The sequence below is a fragment of the Lagopus muta genome, chromosome 9 (genome assembly GCF_023343835.1).
Source record: "Lagopus muta isolate bLagMut1 chromosome 9, bLagMut1 primary, whole genome shotgun sequence".
NCBI classification, from domain to species: domain Eukaryota; kingdom Metazoa; phylum Chordata; class Aves; order Galliformes; family Phasianidae; genus Lagopus; species Lagopus muta.
This window is the reverse complement of record NC_064441.1, coordinates 20,648,770-20,670,395: the sequence shown is the minus strand read 5'-3', so window position 1 is coordinate 20,670,395 and position 21,626 is coordinate 20,648,770. Positions and strand designations below refer to the sequence as shown.

The following is a 21,626-nucleotide window of genomic DNA, read 5'->3' as shown; positions in this document are numbered from 1 at the left end:
AACTTCAGTGTTTGATGACCCCATTCAGGATTGGATTGTGCCTGCAGTCTGTAGAGGTCAAATGTATGCAAAGCATTAAGCTAGAAGTGCTAACAGTAATTTAGGTGAGGAATAGCATTTGAATGGAAGAAAACTGGAAAAGATGAACTGACAGGTACAGGATAATCTGAAGATACTGTGGGAAAAAGGTTTAAAGATGATACATTTGATTCAGTAATTAATAGATGGCAAAGGAAGACTGAAAGAAAGGAATGACAAATGTTTCTCAACAGAATGTACATTTTGTATAAAAAGCAGAAGGAAAGGTACTTGATTCAAACCAGGTATTTGAATTGTTATTAGGGTTTGAACAAGAGACTTGACTGTGAGGATGAAAAGAAACAATCAGATGCTGAAAGAAAGATAACATTTAGGTATAGTGTCAATGTTAACATTGTTTAAAACAACTTAGAAGCCAACAGGACTGGACGGAACATTGCTACCTGTCAGAGGAGGAGCAATGTTTGTTCTGCAGATGCAGTATAAGCAAATGGGCTTATTTGCCTCCTTTGGACAAAAAAGTTCTTTCAGACTTTGATGTCAGGGTTGCTGTTCATGCGTATCCTGTTCCTCACTAGAAGCTGTATCTGCTGATAGAGCAGCTGTGCTGAATTATCATACTCAGTGTTCTTCATGCCTTAAACCTGAGTGTGTGTGGTGGGGAGTTACCTAGAATTATCTTCTCCATTCTTCCGAGGAGAGAAGAAACCCAGCTTCCTTCCCAAAGTCCTGATCAACAGAGCACTCTCCCACATAAGCCATATGCTGCTTGCTGAGACCGCTTAGGTGTCAGGGCTAGCTTTTGCTATTGCTATTCTTGAGAAAGTTGTTACCAACAAATTAGAATATTCTGACTCCAATTTTAGTAGAGTTAGCTATCTGAAAGTTTCCACCAGCACAGAATGAGAAGATTTAAGCACTGCAGTCTGAGAGGGTGCATTCAGAAGGCTGTAAAGGTAATGCTGTGAGAAGGACCAGAAGGTTCTGTGATGTATAGAAAAGTACAAAGATGTATTGGCACCACCTTCCATAAGCTCTTAGATGTTCTTCAACTCAGCAGCCATTCCCATGTCTGGCAAACGAATCAGCTTTGCATGTTATGCTTGTTAATTTTTGATGGTGGCTACAGATTGATTTATAAATAAGTGGAAGTCTGTGGATTGCTTTCTCAGTTAAGAATAGTTGTGGCTATTCACACAGAGCCATTTTTTGCAATTAAACATAAGTTAACATTAAATCTATATCCCCTGAGTTCATTAGGATTTCCACTACTTATTTCTGAGAGATGAGGATTAGCCATTGTAGAGCTTATTTCAAAATTTAAATGAATGTAATGCTAACAAAAAAGTGTCTTATTTTGGATTTACCATATTCCTAAACTTGTAATTGTTCTGTCTCAATTATTGATGTATTGTTGAACTGTGTGGTTAAACCAGCCTTGTTCAGCAAGACCAAGAGCTGGGTCCTGCACTTTGGCCACAGCCCCAGGCAGTGCAGCAGGGTTGGGGCAGATGGGTTTGAAGACTTTGTGGAAGAAATGACCTGGGGGTGTTGGTCACCGCTCAGCCAGACGTGAGCCAGCAGTGAGCCAGCAGTGTGCACAGGTGGCCGAGGACACGAGTAGCATTCTGGCTTGTATAAGAAATATTACAGCCAGCAAGAACAGGGAAGTGATCCTCCCCTGTACTCACACTGCTGAGGCCACACCTTGAGTGCTGTGTTCTGTTTTGAGCCCCTTACTGCAAGAGAGACATTGAGGCCCTGGGCAACAGAGCTGTGAGGGGGGTCAGGGTGGAGAAGAGGAGGCTCAGGGGAGACTGTATCACTCTCTCTAAAACTCCCTGAGAGGAGGTTGTAGTGAGGTGGGGTTGGCCTCTTCTCCCTTGTAATTCAATAGGACTAGAGGGAATGGCCTCAAGTTGTGCCAGAGAAGATTCAGGTAGAATGTTAGGAAATATTCTTCTCTGAGAGAGCAGTCGGGCTGGTACAGGCTGCCCAGGGAGCTGGTGGAGTCACTGTCCATGGACATGTTCAAAAAACCTGTAGATGTGGTGCTAGGGGACATGGTTTAGTGGGAAATACTGGTGGTAGGTGGATGGTGGGACTAGATAATCTTGGAGGTCTTTTCCAATCTTGGTGATTTCATTCTATGATTGTGTATTCCTACTTCAGCAATTAGTTGTAATATAAACACCACTGCACACATTTCCATTCTGTTACTGTTTGTCCCACTCGTTGTAATACTGAATGTTATATTAAAGTGAAAAATATTTCCATATCCATGTTCTGCACTGAAAAATAAATGCCTGTTCAGAAAGAATGTATTAGAACCTCCTCCTAGTATTGTCTCACCATCTCTTCTTATAGCACAGTGGGAATGTGAGAAAATGGAAATTTTTCACAATCAAGCTGCTTACTGAAAGACAAGCTCCATTTGTTGTTATCCATTTTCCAATAAGGCATATGCCCACTGCCATGCAGTTGTATCATTCAGATGAAAGAAAGCCTTCCAGAGCTAGTTTAAAACTGAATTTTCTTTCCCACTTATTTACAAATACGTGCCCATGGACGTTGTCCGTGCCGTAATGACTGTGACCGCTGAGGAACAACTGCTCGTACCTGAACGCTGTACTGACCAGTGCTTCTGATTTTGTAGTTGCATGAACATGCAGCCTATTTGGTGGACAGTTTGTGGGAGAGCTCTCAAGAACTGTTGAAAGATTGGGAATGCATGACAGAATTGCTCTTGGAGGAGCCAGTCCAAGGAGAGGAAGGTATTTGTTTAACCTCTCTACTGTACTGATATTGCACTTTATTGCTTGTTATGACTTAAAAAGGTGTTTCACTGTGGCAGATAGAAGTGCTTATGTTGTGATTTGTTTCGAAAGCATATTTGAGAAAGGGCAACTTAGATTTTAATCCACTTCTAATGCATCTGTCTTCAAAAGGAGAAGTTTTATATTGCGTTTTTCAACTCATGAAGTCTGCTGTAGTGTTGTTGCTTTATATTAAAGGCTAAGATTCTTGTTTGAGCATTTAAATGACTAGTGTATACGTGAACATTTAAGTAAATTAAGTAACTAACACAGTTTTGAGTAAACAAAAACTTCAGGTGGTATTAAATACGGAGCTTTTGCAGACAATTTTAAACCCTCTTGAATTATTAGAAGAAATTAATTGAGTGAATTTTTTCACCATTAATTCTGTATCTGCTTTGTCAGGTAGCCAAGGAGATGGGTGGCAAAGATTTCCTAATGATAATGTCATTAAAGATCTTTATATTATTTCAGGAGTCTTCTCTATAAACCTTCACAGCAGTTAAGGTGTCAGAAATAACAGTGTTCTCTCACTGCTTCCTTGCACAGTGCGCCAGTCATCTCTGTGTTTCACCTCAACTTCTGGTATTTCCCTGTTACACTTGTGTACCTTTTATGTATATGGTGATTTCCTTAGGAGAGGAGCTGGCACTTTGGTTCATTTAGGTTTCTATATAGTCTAGTCAGGTGTGGCCCTTGAGACGTGATCAGAAGTACTTAATTCTGCATGATGGTGAGAGTGTTTTATAAACGTTCTCCATGCCACTCAGAATTTTGTAGATCTTTGTTAATAATCCCCTTCATCATTTTTCCAGACTGCCTTTCTCTGGACTTAACTTCAGTTCTGCCATATTCAACTTGAGGTTGCTGAGAGTGAGCAAGCAAGCCTTGGTTTCATAAACTGAACAAAATGAGATGGTCTCTTTTGTTGTTTCTCCTGTGTTTTACAACTGTGTTCACACATTTGCTGTCTTTAAGATTTCTTTCAGAGTCATCAAAGCTGATCTTTGTTGTTCATTTTTCTTCATAGCCATGTCTGACCGTCAGGAGAGTGCTCTGATTGAGCTGATGGTGTGTACAATCAGACAGGCTGCTGAAGCACACCCTCCCGTTGGCAGAGGCACTGGCAAAAGAGTAAGTAGGACCATAATGGGTAGCTCAGAACTATTTGTGTTAATGTATTAACATGAAATACTTTTCTATAAAGCCATATTTTAACACTTCTAAGTGAAATTTTTATAATCAGTTTTTTGTATGCACACTTTTAAGGAGAAGTAATAAATATGAACAAACTTGTGTAGTGGGAGATGTCCCTGCCAATAGCAATGGGGTTGGAATTAAATGATCATAAAGATCCCTTCCAACCGAAACCACTGTATAATTCTATATTCTGTTTATGAAAATGTCTTTTTTTTTTTTTTTTTTTTAATTTGAGCTTTCTTTTGATGAATGGAGCTGCCTGCTCTGAGCAGGAGGGGTAGGACTGGCACTTTGCAAGGTTCCTTCCAGCTTGAATACTTCTGGGAATTTATATATCCATTCACTTTGACCTTTTTCCTTGAGTGCCCAGACATTTTTTAAATCTGAAATAATGTTTGTATTCCTATCTAGATACCTTTTTTATTTATTATACAATGACTGGTGGGGCTCTCCATCAGTTGAGTTCCATTCCTAAGGCTACGTATGCTCTTGTAAGCATTTCAGCATAAGTTACAAGGTCAGGGTGATGAATAGGCTTTAATTTTTATTCTCTGTAAATACAGCATTCAGTTTCAGCTTCCCAAACATATTTGTCTGATTTTCTTAGTCCTCCTCTTACTTAAGTTAGACTATAATGAAATAAACCACGTGGACTTCTGTTAGGTACCACCACTGGTACTTCTGTTAGGTTTTCTTCCGAATAGTCATAACTAATAAAGAAAGAGACAGATATTGTAGATGAAATCTAGAGACACACTAAGGACTCCTTATTGCTAAACTAAAGACGGTTACTTAGCTGCTTAATTTTTATGTACTAGAAGTAGATGAGCTTCGTGTCCTAAAACTGCATCCCAGAGAATTTCCAGGAAGCCATCGATTTCAACGCTTTTTGTACCTTGCTTTATAAAGAATATTCTAAGAAATTCCTGATTTATTAAAACATCTCAGAGATGAGAGGGCAGTCTACAAAAGCACTTACTCAAATGTACATGTGTGTGTGAACATTTGCTGCATTAGTAAAAGCATTAAGCCATTACAGGAGGCAACTCATCTTTAAATTTGAGGACACTTTCACATTTGTATTCTGTCTGAACAGTAAATAATGGTACTGTAAGCTGTCTGTAATTTTCTCTCTCAGATCTACATTTTAGTTGACTTAAATTCAGCAAAATGATTACTCCTAGATTTTTGCTGTCTATAGTTTTACAAAGGTAAAAAAACAAAACCCTTCGCTTTCTGAAGGATGGTCAAAGTAGCATCAAGATCATCCCTAGGGATCCAGCTTAATTAATAGCACTGCTGAATAGCAATATTAGGTCATCAGAATATGACTGGGTTGTTACAAGGTGAAATCTGAGTTGCTAGCTGCATTTGCTTCTAGCTCATCAGAATGCTTTTGCTGGCATGGGTGGTGCTGCTCTGTGAGTTTGTGCAGGAGCTGCAGTTGTTGGTACGTGTGTCCATCTATCTGCTATGCACTGTGAGAGTGGTTTCTTACCCTGGTGACAAATCTTTAGGTGTTCCCCTTCATTTCCATGGCTGTTTTGGATGCTTAGCCAGTAGGCTGCCTGTCATCTAAGCATGTTTTGTTTCCAGCTGTTCCTTCTCACATAGAGAGAGGTGCAGGTATGACATTTAGCTTTCCCTACTTTCCACTTAGATCATGAGTTTTGAGATGGTAACTGCAAGTTTCCTTTGACTTGTCAGCAGAGGTTTGTTGTGTTCTCATGATCTCATTAGCATATTTTCTGAACTGAAATGGGACTTTTAATTATGCACTCACACTCTTGTGAAATAGTTTTCACTTTGTCTTTGGCTTGTAACCCTTATTGAGCAGTTTGGCAGCTCGGATAAATGTAAGTCTTTAGATAATGTAAATATTTTATTACTTCTTTTCAAAAGTATTCTTCATGACCATTCTCTTTTTCTGAAGCCAAGAGGCCAGTTCTAAGCTTTTATGAAGCTATGATGATTACTATTATATGTTCATTGTTTTAAGGTGGTTTTGCTATGATAGTGTTTGTAGCCTCAGTGTAAATGTCACTGAAATTTGTAAATGAATTCTGTGAGCTTGGATGCGTGTTCTCACTGAGAATTGCATTCCAGTTTAGAGATGAGGCCATTAAACTGCTAATGAGAATCACTGTTACAGTGTGGTTTGATTTTGGTTTTCTGAATTATAATTCAGTTCACCCTGAGGTCTTTCATTAACGCGTTATTTAATGTGTGAAAGCTAGAGCTCAGCTTATTTGGAAACAATAGCAAAACTTCCACTGCCTTGGGTTATATTTAAAGTTCAGTTCTAAAACCATGTTGATGTGTAACAGCAGCATGAGGCTGGATGATATTTTCCTTTTCAATTGTGGTTTCTTAGGGTGTGTGATCCTCCCATTTAATCGCTCTGCAGTCCAAATGTTTTTGAATGCCTTTCCTTCCTCTTTTGATTTATTAAAAATGTACTTGCATGAGTTTTTCTTGGAAATATCAACTTCAGAGAAATTAATGAATGCTACATGCAGATACTGTATTTACTGTAGTTATCTTTGATCGCTTGCAGGTCTTGACAGCAAAAGAAAGGAAAACACAGATAGATGACAGAAATAAATTGACTGAGCATTTCATTATTGCACTTCCTATGTTGCTATCAAAGGTATATTTTTCTATGAAAATAAATGGCTCACTGGTATTTACAACTGACTTTAAACTTTCCTTCTGTGGTGTAGATGTTCATTTTTATTTCACTGTTTTGTTTTGTTTCAATGATGTTCCAGTATTCCGCTGATGCAGAGAAGGTTGCGAATCTCCTGCAAATCCCTCAGTATTTTGATCTGGAAATCTATAGCACTGGCAGAATGGAAAAGGTATAGTAGTACACTGAGCAACAATGCTGGCTGCTTTCAAGTGTCTGGTCGCTGTTGTTGTACAGTACAGTGCCTTCATTTGGCATATTATAATATAACCTGGTGTATTTGACTTTTTTTTTTTTGAGATTTATTGTTTGACAAGGCAGGAGCTGAACTTCTTTTCTGTTCTACAGCATCTGGATGCCTTACTGAAACAAATAAAGTTTGTTGTGGAAAAGCATGTGGAATCGGATGTTCTTGAAGCCTGCAGCAAAACCTACAGCATACTCTGTAGTGAAGAATATACAATCCAGAACAGAGTTGACATAGCACACAGCCAACTTATTGATGAATTTGTGGATCGATTCAACCATTCTGTGGAGGATCTGCTGCAGGAGGTTTGTTTCCTTAAAGTGAATTCAGTTAGACTGCCTAAAACAAACTATGACAGACTGCAGAAAAACATTATTACTAAGTCATGAAATTATCCATGTGAAGAGGGAATGCAGCAGCAATTCTGTCATAATTATTTGGAGCCCTTTCTCCATGTAGAAAATCCCCATGACTAGCATTAAGTCTAGTGCTGTAAAACAAAGACTCTGGGACAATCCTGCTTCATTCTGAAAGTTTAGTGTATGATTTAAACAATTCACATGTGAAATGAATTTGATGAAAGCTGAGGAAAAAATGCAAGGAAAAGTGCATTTACATTAGTGCTTGGGGTAGTTCCAGTAGTCCCAGATGGATTTGCTGACCACAGAATGAAAATTGGATCATGTCTTGAATGGAAGAGAGGGTTTAGTCAAATATTTATCATGGCATATTGAAACAGCTCTGGAAAGAAGGCATTAAAGATACACAACTGAAACCTGGAGATACCTGGGATTTACTTACAAGGTATGCATGCACAAGACAGATTGCATTGAATAAGGACTGAAATCTGGTTTATTTTTTTCTTGTTTTATGTAAATTTAACTTTGTGTAGCACCACTTAATTTGTTGTAATTCTCTTGATTTTTAAAAGCAACTTAGGGTCTGCACTTCTGCACTTCATAAATCGTGCGTCGTGGCAGATGCACTTACTTGGGATGTACTTCTATAGAAAGTTAAGCTACAGGCTCTGATTTAGAGCTGTGTATTAAATAAACCAAATGTTTTTCTGTCTTTAAGTCATATGGCACGTGCATACTGGCTGATCGTTAAGGAGTAAAGCAAAACAGTAAATTTTTATTTGCAGAGTAAATAAAAATAAAAATATATGTACAACACTGAGGAAGATGTGAAGACAAAAATGAGAGTAATTGAGAGAGAAAAAATCTTTGGCTGGTGTGTTATTCTCTACCGAATGATTCATTTCAGAATAGTTGATTTTAGTTAAGTTTATATCCTCATTTCAGAGAGATTTATTTATTTGCAAATTTGTATGCTTGTATTCAAACAAGTACAACATTGTTTTATGGCTTCCCACTGGGTTGATCATGAGAAACATTGACTGGCACTTGCATCTAAAAGCTGGGAGATGATTTAATTGTTGGCCTATAGCTGGAAAGCAATTGATCAAAACAAAACGGAGAAGAATAGCTCTAAGTGGATTTACTTTCAGAAAATTGCTGGAAAAATTAAGTTTCAGAAGCACCTTAATTCCACTTGATTTTCTATTTAACATTGGAATAACGATATTTTAAAATGTCAACCTTAAACACAAATAACAGAAGAGAAAACCTTCCATCCAGTGCTGAATGCATGTTGTTCTACGCAGCATGGTTGTCACGCAGTATAGTGAGCAGCAATGAAGGATAAGAAAACAAAGGAATTTTCCCACTGCTCACTTGAAAATACTTGCTGTTGACATCTGCAGACAAACATTTGGCTGGGTTCTCGTGGCACATTCTTTAGCTTGTGGTTAAACTGCAGTTCATTCCTTTCTGTAAAGTAGGCTTTTTATCTTGGAAATGGTTTCTATTACTGGAAAATACTTGCTTGAGTATTAATGTTGTAATACTGCTACGTACTTTTGGATGATCTTGCTGATTTTCTAATATTTTGCAGTAGTTATTTAAATATTACTATAGAATGGAGATAAAATTCATTGTAAAATTTGGACCCTGTTTTGTGGTCAACACAAAACCTAAAAGAAATCTGTTCCTTCCCTTTCAGTAATGCTCTCTCAGTTGGTTTGCTGAACTGCCTTCATGGATTTTCTTTCATTTTCAGGGAGAAGAAGCTGATGATGACGACATATACAACGTGCTCTCCACATTGAAGAGACTAACCTCTTTTCACAAGTATGTGTCTTTTCCCTTGAAAATTTATGGTCACTTCAACGAGTATCAGTTGAGATATGGTGCTAAGAAATGAGAACACTTATGGTCTAAAATAAGAAACAGAGTTTGATGAATAACTGGTGGCCCTTCTCAGTGCCATCCAAACTGCCCTTGGATTCATCAGTGTTATTGGTTAGTTAATGACTATTTTACAGATTTAATTTGCAAATGGCATAGCCTCCTTTGCACTAAATGAGTGTTTTACTACAGAAGTCGTACTCTCCTGCATGACTTATGAAGTTTTAACTGTCTGAGTTGTAGTGCAGGGTAAACGAGACCGCTGAACCAGCCAGCATCTTCCAGGGTTCTGCTGCTCTCAGACATATTGGCAACCCTAATGACTTGTAGAGAAACCTGGAAAACTTGACTTCACTTGTCTGGGTTTTGCTGTATAGCAACAAAGACCTAATCTTCCCCATGTTACCAGCTATAGGAAGTAGTTGCTTCTGGTCAGCGTGTAGGAAAACTTTGTGTGCAGATGACTGAGAGCCAGACGTAATTTCTTCCTTATCACAGTGTAAGAGAGCATCTTGCTTCTGCCACATCTTTTACACTAGTGTATTTGGATTTGCAGTTCTGGTTCTCTTTCCTTTCTGTGCTTAGTATTCAGCTGTCCTGAATCCTGTATTGAATCACTGTATGAGATGATTCGGAAATATCTGCTCTTCGTTTCCATTCAACAGGAGTCCTACAGTGATCATTAAATCGTTACTAATTTCTATAGTGCAGCAGGCTGATGTGCAAATTAGGTTTTTGGTCTCCCTGGTAACACAGCAGAGCCACTTCTGCCATCCCTGAGAGGACTGGTGAAAGCTGTAGTTCACACTGAAGAAAACAACACAAATCTTAAGCTTTTTGTCAAAGCTTCAGTTATGAGGCTAAGATCTTTAATTCAGAACTTGCATTGAGTTTTCTCACCTTGATAGCTCTTGCCTGATACTGTCGTTATCCATCATCAGCTAACAACTGATGCCTTTCAGGTCTTGTAAAACTGCACTGATAAAGCAAAGCATTTGCTGAGGATTTGAATAGAAACAAGTCCCTCTCTTCTTCCAGTGAGAGAAATGTACCTTTTGTTTCCTTCGTTGTTGCTTCTTCATATCCTGGGAGGAAGAAACCCAGCAAGCAGGAAAAACCATGACAGGGATTATCAGAAAAGCTTTCCAGACCAAAAAAAGCTTCTGTACCAAGATTTCCCAAGTCTGAGTTAATCCTCTTTCTTAGAGGGTCACTTGATTGTGCATTTTCATGTAGGAATGAATAAGTTTAAAAAGCTTAGAAGATCAGAGGAGATGTTCAGTAGATCACACTTGCTGCCCAATTTTCTTCCCCTTAAACTAATACAAATCAAGTTTGTTAGTGAAGTTAATCACAGTACTAGAAATCATCTGCATGCTGGAACAGTGAAACATGCAATGGGAGATGGATGTTCTGGGAAGGCTGGAAAGCTACTTGATGAAAGGCTTGCAGCACGCTTTTTAATTGATAGTTTTCCATCAAGGAAGGATATTAGCATTTCAGTACAAATAAAGTTTGTCATTACAATGTTCCCTTTCAAGTTTTCAAAATGGAATAATAAACTTTTGAGGATTTCTGAATAGGACACCTAGGGTAAATATCTAAGTCTCTTTTCTTTGCCAGGGTCTCACTGATGTTCAAGGCATTTCTTTCTGTGCTTTCATGTGTAAGGACACAATCTTCCCATTCCAACTCTGGCTTAATTCAGCTGAGCTTTCACACTTCATACGTGAGTGCTGTAGCAATTTTTATATCAACATTTGTTACTGAATTGCTCCAGGTAATTCCACACAAGATACATGAAACTGAGACATCAGCTCCATTCCTCTGGGGGTGCTCTTTTCATGCTGTCCTGTGTATAGAACACTGGTTCACATTTAGAAATAAGGATTGTGGGTATCACTGCCCAGTACTCCTCAAATATAATACAGAATTTGATTCCTTCCTGCCCCATGCGGACTTAATAAAATATGCCAGGCAATGACTATAGTAACTTTCCTGTAGTTGAACTATATGTCATATCAGATTCCTTCAGACTACATTATTCAGAAGTTCATTATCTCTAGAAAGAGAAGAAATGATTGACTTCTTAATTCTCAGTTAGAGAAGTTAGACTGCATCTTGCAGAGCTGTTGGTAACCCAAGGTATTGCTGCTTTTGCTTTGTGCTGCTCTAAAAAGAGTGAGGTCTGAGGGTGGACAGATCACATTACCTAACAGGAATTTTTGTAGGCTGTTTCTTTCCATGCTTTCAGAAACACTGTGGAAATGATTCCTTCACTTCATCTGACTACTTTTCTACTCACTTCATCTACTACTTTCTAGTAGAAATATGCCCCAGTAGGCAGTGCTATCACACAGATGGAAAGAAACCTTTCAAGTGTTGGCCCTTGCTTTCTGTACTCCACGAAGATGAAGGTAGAGAAAAAGCTGTGTCATATGACTTTTCATTCTTGGAGTCTCTATGTTGCACGGTCTGAACCTCTGTGAAGGATGGGGTTGTGTCCACTGTATCTTCTTTGCTATAGTTTTAACTTCTGAATAGTTCAAAACAGAGAAAAATGAATTAGAATATGCCTAAATTTAATGTGGAAGCTTTTCTCAAGGGAAGTTTGCAGTGATAATCTTTATTAGCTAGTGCTTTTCAGCTTTGGAAGCTGGAAAGCTCCTCCAGAGGACAGTTGTAAGGCCAGGCTCTGAGCAAACAGCTGAGGTGCCCCCAGCTGTCAAGGCAATGAGGGGTGCTTGCTGCCACTGGTCCCTGACATGAAGGGCTCTGCAATAGGAAGGCAGACACGGCACCAGTTTTTCTTTCATGTTCTCTGCAGAATAATCTATTCAGATACCTGCCTATGCAGACCAAGGAGATTTTACTGCTTTAATTACAATATTGTAATTAAGGAGGTACCTCTCCACTTTGCAAGCAGCCTTGTGAGTTGCTGAAGCAGATGTTGTGCTTCATATCACTAGTAAGAGGCAGTTCCCCGACAGTCTATGATTTGTCCATAAAACATTTTGTTTCCTAACTTCCAAGACACTCCAAAATCTAGGTGGGGAGTATATTTTCGCTCTTTCATTTTTTTCTGGGGGAAGGTGCTGTTTTGCTTTGTTTTAGGTTTTCCTATTGTTTTCCTTCTACTCGTGGATCTTAAGTAGAAATTAAGGTGCACCTTGGCTTAATGGCACAACTCTAGAGTGTGTACTGGGTGTACTTCATTTATTCTCAGTTGAAAGACATAAGTGTTAGGATTTCAGTGGAACTTTTTATCAGAGAGATTTTCTGTGTTGTGGGACCAACGCAGTCCAGACTGGGAAAGGATTTCATGCTTGGGTTCTCAGCAGGATCTTAAAGCTCCTGGTTCAGCCTCTGTTCATCTCAGAACCAGGGAAATATTCTTTCTCACTGAGCAGGGTAGTTAATTATTTAAAAAAAGTCAGGCAGCTCCAACACGGGGCAAAAGCAGAGGATAGGGAAAGTGAGCATATCTTACTGATCAAAGTACTGGGATGAAAGGGAGACAGATGGATGAGGCTGCTTTATCTACTTTAGACTTGCCGGTTCAGTCAGAGCATCCCTTCTTCAAGGTGAGTTATCAACCCTCTTTGAAAGGGTAGATAACTGCAGGACAAGGGGAAATGGTTTTAAGTTGAGGGAGGGGAGATTTAGGTTGGATGTCACGGGGAAATTCTTTACAGAGAGAGTGGTGAGGTGCTGGAACAGCTGCCCAGAGAGGCTGTGGATGCCTCATCCATCCCTGGAGGTGCTCAAGGCCAAGTTGGATGGGGCCCTGGGCTGCTATGAAATGTGGAGGTTGGTGGCCCTGCACGTGGCAGGGGGTTGGAGATTCATGGTCCTTGAGGTCCCTTCCAACCCTGGCCATTCTGTGATTCTGTATTTTAATAATGAAGTCGTCTTTTTATTATTTTGAGGGGATTGCATTTTATAAACATTTTACAGATGGTTTCAAATCTTCTGTTTCTCTCTTACTGCAAAATCTAAATCTGATGTGAAAAATAATTCTTCAGGTTACTGTATGTTTCTTTTAGTATTTCTCAGTTTTTTACTGTGAACCTACAACACCAGCTGTTGAGGTGTGTAAGACTAAAACTTCTGTTGCTAATCTCATCTGTATTTCTCTTCCCAGCAAATCAGGTTGGTACAACTGAAATATGAAACGCTGAATGGAAGGAATGGTTAACATGACCTCAGTCTTGTTTACATGTATATTGCTCTTGGTTTGGGTATTTCAGGATGTTGAGTATTTAGTGATAACGTATGCAGTTATTTGCCAAATGATAAGACAGAAGATTATGTAGCTATTGTGCAATTAGTCATTCAGTATAACTGCAGTTTGGCCACAGTTTGTGCTGCCATGCCTGAGAAGTGCCTTCTGAAATCCTGTCAATGTTTAGAACACAACAGGAAAAATGACTTAGAGGGCAACACTGAGAAGGAGCCTACAGCTACTCTTAAGTAACATTTAAAGCTGCATGGTATGCATCAAGTTTATCTCCTACCGACGGAAATCCAATGTGGCAAACATTTTCTTTACCTCTGTCATCTAAAAGCCTAACTTCTGGTTCTAACATGGTGTGAACTAATTGTGCAGCTGCCTTGTCAGCATGCTGTATTGTCTCTGCTTTGCAAAAATACCAGACTGCTCGCTGAGCTCCCAGGTCAGACTGTATTGCTGCTGCAAGGTGGAGTTTCGAGGAACACAACTAATCTCTCTCTCTTTATTATGTCTTGTTCTAGTGCTCATGATCTCACAAAATGGGATCTGTTCAGTAACTGCTACAGATTACTAAGAACTGGAATTGAACATGGAGCTATGCCAGAACAGGTACCGCTAGCAACACCTACATTGCATCGTCTGGGGACTCAGTGTTTACAGGAGTTTCGTAATGGAGATAGGCATCAGTTATTTAGGAAAGTCATGGGACCTTAAATGAAATTTTTCTTGTAGTTAAACATTTTTCAGGAGGAAGAAAATCTGATCTTGTTTCTTTTTTACTCAGTGTGATTTTGAGCTACTTGCTTCACCTTTCTCATTTTAAAGCAAGGAGTAACTCATGTCCTGTGACAAGCACTGCGTAAATCATGATTTTTACACAGGAGCCCATCATTTGTAAACCTTGGCTGTGATTCAAATTATTGCAATCTTTGTGCACTGAAGGTAAGATGAGTGCTTATGAAAACTGGAAAAACACTCAGCAAGGATGTTGGCCAACCTTTCCAGTGGGGTTCTTTCAGTAGATATGATCTGGACAACTGTTTTCTAAGCGTTCTTAATAAAGGGACCACTGAGCACAGGAATGTTCCAGATTCTCTCAGAATGCTGTTTCAGCTTAAACTGCAGACTGCCTGCTGTAGTATTTAAGCTGTATTCTCATTTCTCTTGGAAGCCAGCTGTTAGTTAGAAAGAAAATCATGCAACTCTGATCTATTTTAGAATCCTTTTTTAGAAAGGAAGTGTTGGGAGGTCTGAGGCTTTTCTCACAGCCAAGCTTGGTGAAAGTAGATGGAGCCATAATAGAGACTGACTTCTGTATCCCAACTTATTGCCACATCCCAGATTACTTCTCTGAGGTGTTAGGAAAAAGATTCTGAAACCTTAACTCTCCTCAGTATGAAAGTATGGTCTTTCCTCAGACCCCTAGAAGTTTGCTGAATAGGAATACTTTGGCCCCTTTAGTGATATCCTTCAGAAAAGTAATCTGTGAAGCAGCTAAGGGCTGTTAGTTGATTTGCTGTGCACAGAAGCACAAACCATTCAAAGTACCTCCTGAACCTGCTGAAAAGGTTTTGGAATTTTAGCACCTATTACTGAAAATTTAAGAAATTGTACTGAAATTTTAAGAAGACATTGATGCTTTTGTGGGCATCACAAACACATGTCCTGTGTTGTCCATGATTATTTTCTCCTCTTTTTTTAATTGGACTACATGCTCTAGACTGTATTATTCATGCAGTAAGATTTAGAGGTATTTAAACAAATGTTTTTGAGCTGGGGTACGCAGGCATTGTACTTCTGTTGTGCTGTTGTTACACCCATTACTGTGCTCTAATGCATGATTTTTTCTTCTGCTTTGTTTCCCAGCTGACCACAGTAAATTTTCCGTTCATAATGCATAATGTTTCTTATTGCACTAAGCTGAATAAGGAAAATGATGTCCACAGAAACAGAAAATACTTCCTTAGAGCTGCTCTTTTTTTTTTTCTGTCCCCAAAATATGCTATGTGTTTTATATACAGTTTGTTATTTGCAGCATGCTTAGACTCTTTGTGTTGCCTGTGTTACAGATAGTTGTTCAGGCACTGCAGTGTTCGCATTACTCCATTCTCTGGCAGCTGGTGAAAATCACTGAAGGTTCCCCTTCCAAAGTAAGTAGACAATTGATCACATGAATTTTGCTGAAACAGAACTTACCTTAACAGGCACTAGATCTGATGCAACTCCACACAGTGTACAGTCATTTTATACCACTGTGAAGCTGCTAGAAAATGTTTGCATTTTGACTTGCTTAGTATTTTAAGATCTATTTAGTATCATACATATGTCTGAATAAACTGTGTGAATAGCAGAAGCTTGTCTTTATCAGTGCTTGATACTAGTTGACTTCTATATTTTTATTGCTGAATGTATTTAATTTGAATGTAAGAGCTAGTATGAGCAGATAAGTAAAATTAACAGTGCTTATCTAATAATTGCAAGCAATACCAGTGGTTTGTACATCACATACAGCTTAATATTTATGTACGTTTACCTTGTTTAGCCTTTAGGTGCATCTTTCATGTTGCTAAATATAGGGTTTCTAGCAGTGACAGTTACTAATAAAAAGCAAATGCATGCAGGTGTAATGCAGTAAAGACAATATTACGTGTAATTTGATCATTATATTTAGTATTTTCAGAACCTTTCCATAGCAATTTCTCAGTTAGAGGCCACTATCTGATCTTTTAGGACATTTTCAGAAGTTACACACCAAATTGATGTATGAAATCTATAGTAATAGGTGTTATTTTCCTGCCCACGGCAGAAACAAGTTAAAGAGAAATCCACAAGCCTGATGTTTGAAACATATTTTTATGTATGTTTTTTTTCTATCAAACATTTAATTTTCATTTGTTGACGGTGAAAATAAATCCGTATGCAGTCTATCTGTCCATTAAGTCATTATGAGACCATTTTGCCCATGGCTGCTTGGCATGATTTAGGCTTATGAGTTAGCAGGCATTAAAGGGAATCACTTTGTAAGTGATTTGAAGTAAGATATATGGGAAGACAAAGACTTTAATAGGAAACACATTAGAATGAGGGATGGTGTATTTCATTAGCATTTTTTAGTTATCTAGGCTGTTAACATTTCTGACACAGTATTTTAATGTGCAGGTCCATTCAGCTTTCTAGTCATACTTTGCTATAGCTGCAGTAATCTAAGGACGCATAAAGGTGATGCTTTGTAGGCTGAAGCAGTATCTTTAGCAGACCAGTGATAATAGCTGTAAAAATTAGATAGGATTTTGGGTACATAAGCCCTTCAAGTTTGAAATAACAGAATATCACAGTACAAAGTGAGAACATTTTCATGGTTTCTGTATAGATATGGATCGTGTAAGCTGTCTCTAAAAGAAAAGAGGAGGGTCACTGATACCTACTAGGAGGGTGGGAGCAAGGGAAGGAGAGGTGACAGGACAGCTATTAGGAGGGAGGAGAAGGCAGAGATGAAAAGGCTAGTGGGGAGAAACCTGTAATTGTTGGAAAAATGAGAAATTCATGATAGGCTATAAAACTAATCTAAGTCCTTCCTTGTTTTGTACCGAGCAGTTTTATGAATTTTTATTACAAGGCTCATGTTTAGAAGACTTTGTTGTTGTTGTTAAGATTTCTCTTGAGCATCCAGACTGAGAGATCGGAGGTAGAGATTGATTTATAAGAAATGTTCATCCATGACTAGCTGGATCATTGGTGTGAACTCATACTCACAAATACTAGTTAGTCTGTTGCTCTTTCAAAGTGAGTTATTGGAGCAGAGCTCAAAATTGACAATAATTTTGTTAATTATTTTGTTCCAGGGTCAGGCTGTACATGGATGGGGGAGGCACTGAGCAACCTGGTCTAGTGGGAGGTGTCCCTGCCTCTAGTGGGAGGTGTCGGGGGATTGGAACTAGATGATCTTTAAGGTCCCTTCCAACCCAAACCATTCTGTGATTCTGTGACAACCAGGGAGATACAACTGAGAACAGAATCTTTTGTAGGATGAAGTCGTTATTTATCTGGTATTTAGATGGTTCTTCCAGACACGCAGTCTCTCTCCCAAAAGGAATGTCCTGTTTTGATCACTGTGATGGGCATTGTGCCTAAGCCTATGGCACACTGCCTTCTGAGGGACGTTCTGTGTTACAGCTGCTGGGCATGTTTTGGATTCTGGCTGGCTACACGAGGCTAGGTGTGCTAGTCTGTAGGCTTTGTATGTGTGGCAGGGAAAACCTCATAACTCTTGTAATCTAAATCAAATTAGGATTGTGGTAGCTTATTGATTCATTAAAGGCACATAATTAACATGCGGTCGATTAAATTCGTCTCCAGGATCAGTATAACCAATACAGCAGGTAAACCACAACACTAGACACTTGAGAAATGCTTCTGAACACAGAAATAGTCCTTCTGTAACTATTTGCAATTGATTTTAATCCCCTCCCCAACACATGCACGTATTTAGACATGTACAGTCACTCCCATAGAAAGAGGGTGGTACAAGTCCACTGCCTTTCTTTTGAGAGCTTGAGATCCTCTACTTAAGCATGGCCCCTGTTGGACAGGAGGGTTCTCCAGCTTTATGTGTATCCATGCCACTTGCTGCAGTCTGTTAAACATTCACGTGCCATGCAAAGCATCTGCAGAGTCATATATACGTGCTGGAGGTGTGGGTCCTTTGTGTTGCACCCCAGGCTGAGTGAGATTCCTTCAGCTGAGTGCAGGCTGCTCAAGGCTGCTGGCAGGGAGGGTGCACGACCAGCCTGGGAGCACGGTGAGAGGGAGGAGGAATGACATCTATTGAAATCAGTCACATCCGTTGGGATCGTTGTGGTGTCTAAAATCTTACAGGAAACATTGATGAGTAAAAGGAAGGTTGCAGTGGGTGAGGATGACGGGCACAAAGCTTGAAGCATCCTCAGCCCAGTACTCTAATCACTGGCCTTGCCCTTGTGGAGCTCAGAGGAGGCTGAGGCCATGACTGGGGGCTGTTGCTAAGCAGAGCAGTGCTCTTTGTGGTAGGCAGCATGGCACAGAGGAGAAGAGATTTATACTGTGTTGTTTGCAGGAAGTTCGTGATGTCCTACAGAAAAACTGTTCTTCAGATGAAAAGGGGCCTTAAGGTGGTTTCAAAGGAAAATCAGTTGAAAATGTGTAGATCTTGGGAAACAAGTGTTGGGAAGTATTAGGTTATACAGCTGTTTTTTCCATCTAGATTTCTGCATGCATTCAACAAACCAGGTGCCTGGGACCATTGAGTTGTGCACTGTACATATATGTAGAGAAAAAGAAATATCTGCAGAAGAATAGCATCCAAAGTCTTACAACAGTTTAAAAAAAAAAGCAAGAATAGATCAAGCATTCAGAGGCAAGTCAAAAGTGAAAGAGTTCTGAATGAGCTGCAGCCAGACCAGCCAAATGCAGAGCTATTGCTAAGTGATTAGTAGGCAGATGAATTAGTAGAGAGGATTTTAAAAGGATTTAAAGAACATAGTGACTTGGAGGCTTTTCATATTACTGTGAGCACAAAGAAAGAAAGCACAAAATGTTGAAGTGTCAGTGGGTGCAAAAGGTTGGGTTGTGTTCTGCAGAGGAGCTGAATGCTAACAGCTCTTGAACATATTAAAGTTTGTTAAAGAGTTGGGTTTGGAAGAGGTAAGTTAGTGCTTCACAGAAGTAGTTTAGAGGAAAGAAAATAAGAATAAAAACAAGAACTAGCAAAACTACAGCATTTCTCATTGACTTCAATGGTGGGAAAAAGCCTTCAATTTTAGGCTAGAAAATAACTGAACAATTTTAGATAAGTCTTGCAAACAGTTGTTCAGTTACAGTTGGTGGCAAAATCAGTTCAAGGCGTAGTTTTTAGTGGCTCATTCTCGATCCAAGTACTGGTTACATTTTAAGGTATTAGTTGTATAGCTCAAGAGTGAGTTATTTTTATCGTGCATCTCTTCAGTAATCCAGTGTGACTTCATGATTTTAGCCTAGCAACCAAAAGGACAGTACATATTTTATGCCAGCTTTTCTACTGAAGCCAGCATCTCTTGTAATCACACCTCGAGAACCTTGGCTGTGTGCCTTAGAATGGTAAAAGACTTGAAAATATAATTTGTTTTCTTCCCTACCATTTTCTGTTTAAAAAAAACAAATCAACAACCACATTATCACTCTACAGCAGTCTGGGGATTTCTCCAATTTTAGAAGGTTCCAGATGGCTTTGTTGCACTGTTCAGCAAGGCTTTCTTTTGATGTCTGTACTTCTGGAATGGAATGTTTATGGAGCTATCAAGAGAGGGTAATAAATAGTGTATGCTAGGTGTTATTCAGACTGCAACAGAAAGAAAAATGGGAGACATTCAATTTCTAAATTTTTTTTTTGTAGGTTTCAGTTTCTCTTTTCAATCATTAGCATTTAAATGGAAGGTGTTATGTTAGAAAGTAGTTGCTGTAGATAGAAATGAAAATGATTGTAATACTTAAAAGTATAAGCCAGATGATCACATCACAGCAAATTGATAAGCGTGCTGTCGGTGCTAGGTAAACTCCTGGGATGGCTGATGGAAAACAGTCAGTAGAAGGCTGAACAAATATGGCCAACAAAAAGGACTAGATGGATCAAATAAACTTGAGGAAGTTGCATTTTTGACTGTTGAAGACACTATTTTGTAATACCAATTTCTGTAAGGCATTGATATCACATTGCAGTGCAGCTGAATGTGTGTTTTTAATGTAATTCATGTTCAGTAGCTAAAAAGTAGTTTTAATATATTAGATGAAAATTGAAATTGGGAAATCATCCCGATGTAATAGCTTCAGAGGCAGCCAAATAGAAGGCATGCCTGGGAACAAGAAGGCTGATCACTAGAGATTTATCACTTAGAAGAGACCAGAGGTACCTTGTAGGTCATGTAATGGTAGTGTAATGCAGTTGCAGAAAGGGATCTTTGCCTATATTAAGAGAGAAAAATGATTAGTAGTAAAAAGGTGGTGTACCTTTTAGATCTTTAGAGACTAGATCAGAAAATCGCTCTTACTCTATTGAAAATCAAGAGGTTCAGAGATCTAGGAACCTGTGGGCTGCTTAGGTGTGTTTGCATACCTGCCTTCTGTTGTGAATTCAGTACAGGAAGAACATATGGACCACAAAAAGGCTTTTCAGTAAACAAGGAATAATCAGATCCTGCGATAGGATGCAATAAAAGCTAAAACTAGAAATGAGACACATGGACTGAAGAGACAGTGAAATCAAAAGTCAGAATTTTGGCAAGGAAAATGTTGCAGTACATGGGATCTTTAGATTTTGTATGGATGTTCTGTAGGACATGTCTTCTATCTGAAAGCTGATACAGGCAGATACCAAAATGTCAGCAGTAGTGACAGGCCAGCAGTCTCAGTGAGAATTAATGGCTGTAATTTAGATCCCATCTTTACATGAAATCTCTGGTGAAAGCAGGGAGGTAAAAGATCTTTGAAGCAGCTGCAGATACACATCAGAAATGCTGCCAGACAGGTGGCAGACAGGGCAGGAGCTTTGCTGGTGTCACTGAGCAATGCAGAGGTAGCAGAATCTGTCAGTCGGTGCTGACAAAGCTGGTCCTCTTTGACAGAACTTGAGGCTAATGTAAGTCCTGATGGTTTGTGGTTCCTGTTTTCCTCTCTGTGTTGAATTTGCTCCTAATGTGAACAGAGTAACTATTTAAATAGGTGCCAAGTTCTGTGTATTTTCATATTTATTTTTTCTACTCACAGATCCTCCTTTCTCTAGATCAACAAACCTCCTTCCTTGTTCCCCATGTCATTAAATTTCTGCCATGTGCCTTCACGTTTCCCATGTCTGCAGGCAGTTAGGATAACGTTCTTGTTGCATTTGAGATTGCTCATTGGTGGTTTTGTTCGTGTTGATTTATCTACCTACAGAATGACTTTTAAACCACCAGGTGGGCCGACCTCGATGTATTGATCTTTTTCTTCTAAAACATTTATAATTTATATCCAGTATAAAATACAGATAATTGTAACCCAGAGATGTATTGTTTTATTATGAGTATTTATTGCAGGGAAACCTTGTGCCATTCCTCTGAAGACTAATGACTTGTTTTACTATGCATGCATTTACATGGCCTCTCTT

General features: G+C 39.0%; 1 protein-coding gene across 2 annotated transcripts in view; it reads left to right on the top strand.

Annotated features, from left to right (window-relative positions):
* Positions 1-21,626, top strand: part of STAG1 (stromal antigen 1) — a 127,120-nt gene that overhangs the window by 81,819 nt on the left and 23,675 nt on the right. For both annotated transcript variants that reach the window (XM_048955396.1, XM_048955397.1), the window contains 8 exons: positions 2,696-2,813; positions 3,886-3,989; positions 6,613-6,705; positions 6,827-6,916; positions 7,093-7,296; positions 9,113-9,183; positions 13,996-14,083; positions 15,544-15,624. In XM_048955396.1, coding sequence (XP_048811353.1) covers positions 2,696-2,813; positions 3,886-3,989; positions 6,613-6,705; positions 6,827-6,916; positions 7,093-7,296; positions 9,113-9,183; positions 13,996-14,083; positions 15,544-15,624 — 849 coding nt within the window. The remainder of the gene's footprint in view (positions 1-2,695; positions 2,814-3,885; positions 3,990-6,612; positions 6,706-6,826; positions 6,917-7,092; positions 7,297-9,112; positions 9,184-13,995; positions 14,084-15,543; positions 15,625-21,626) is intronic.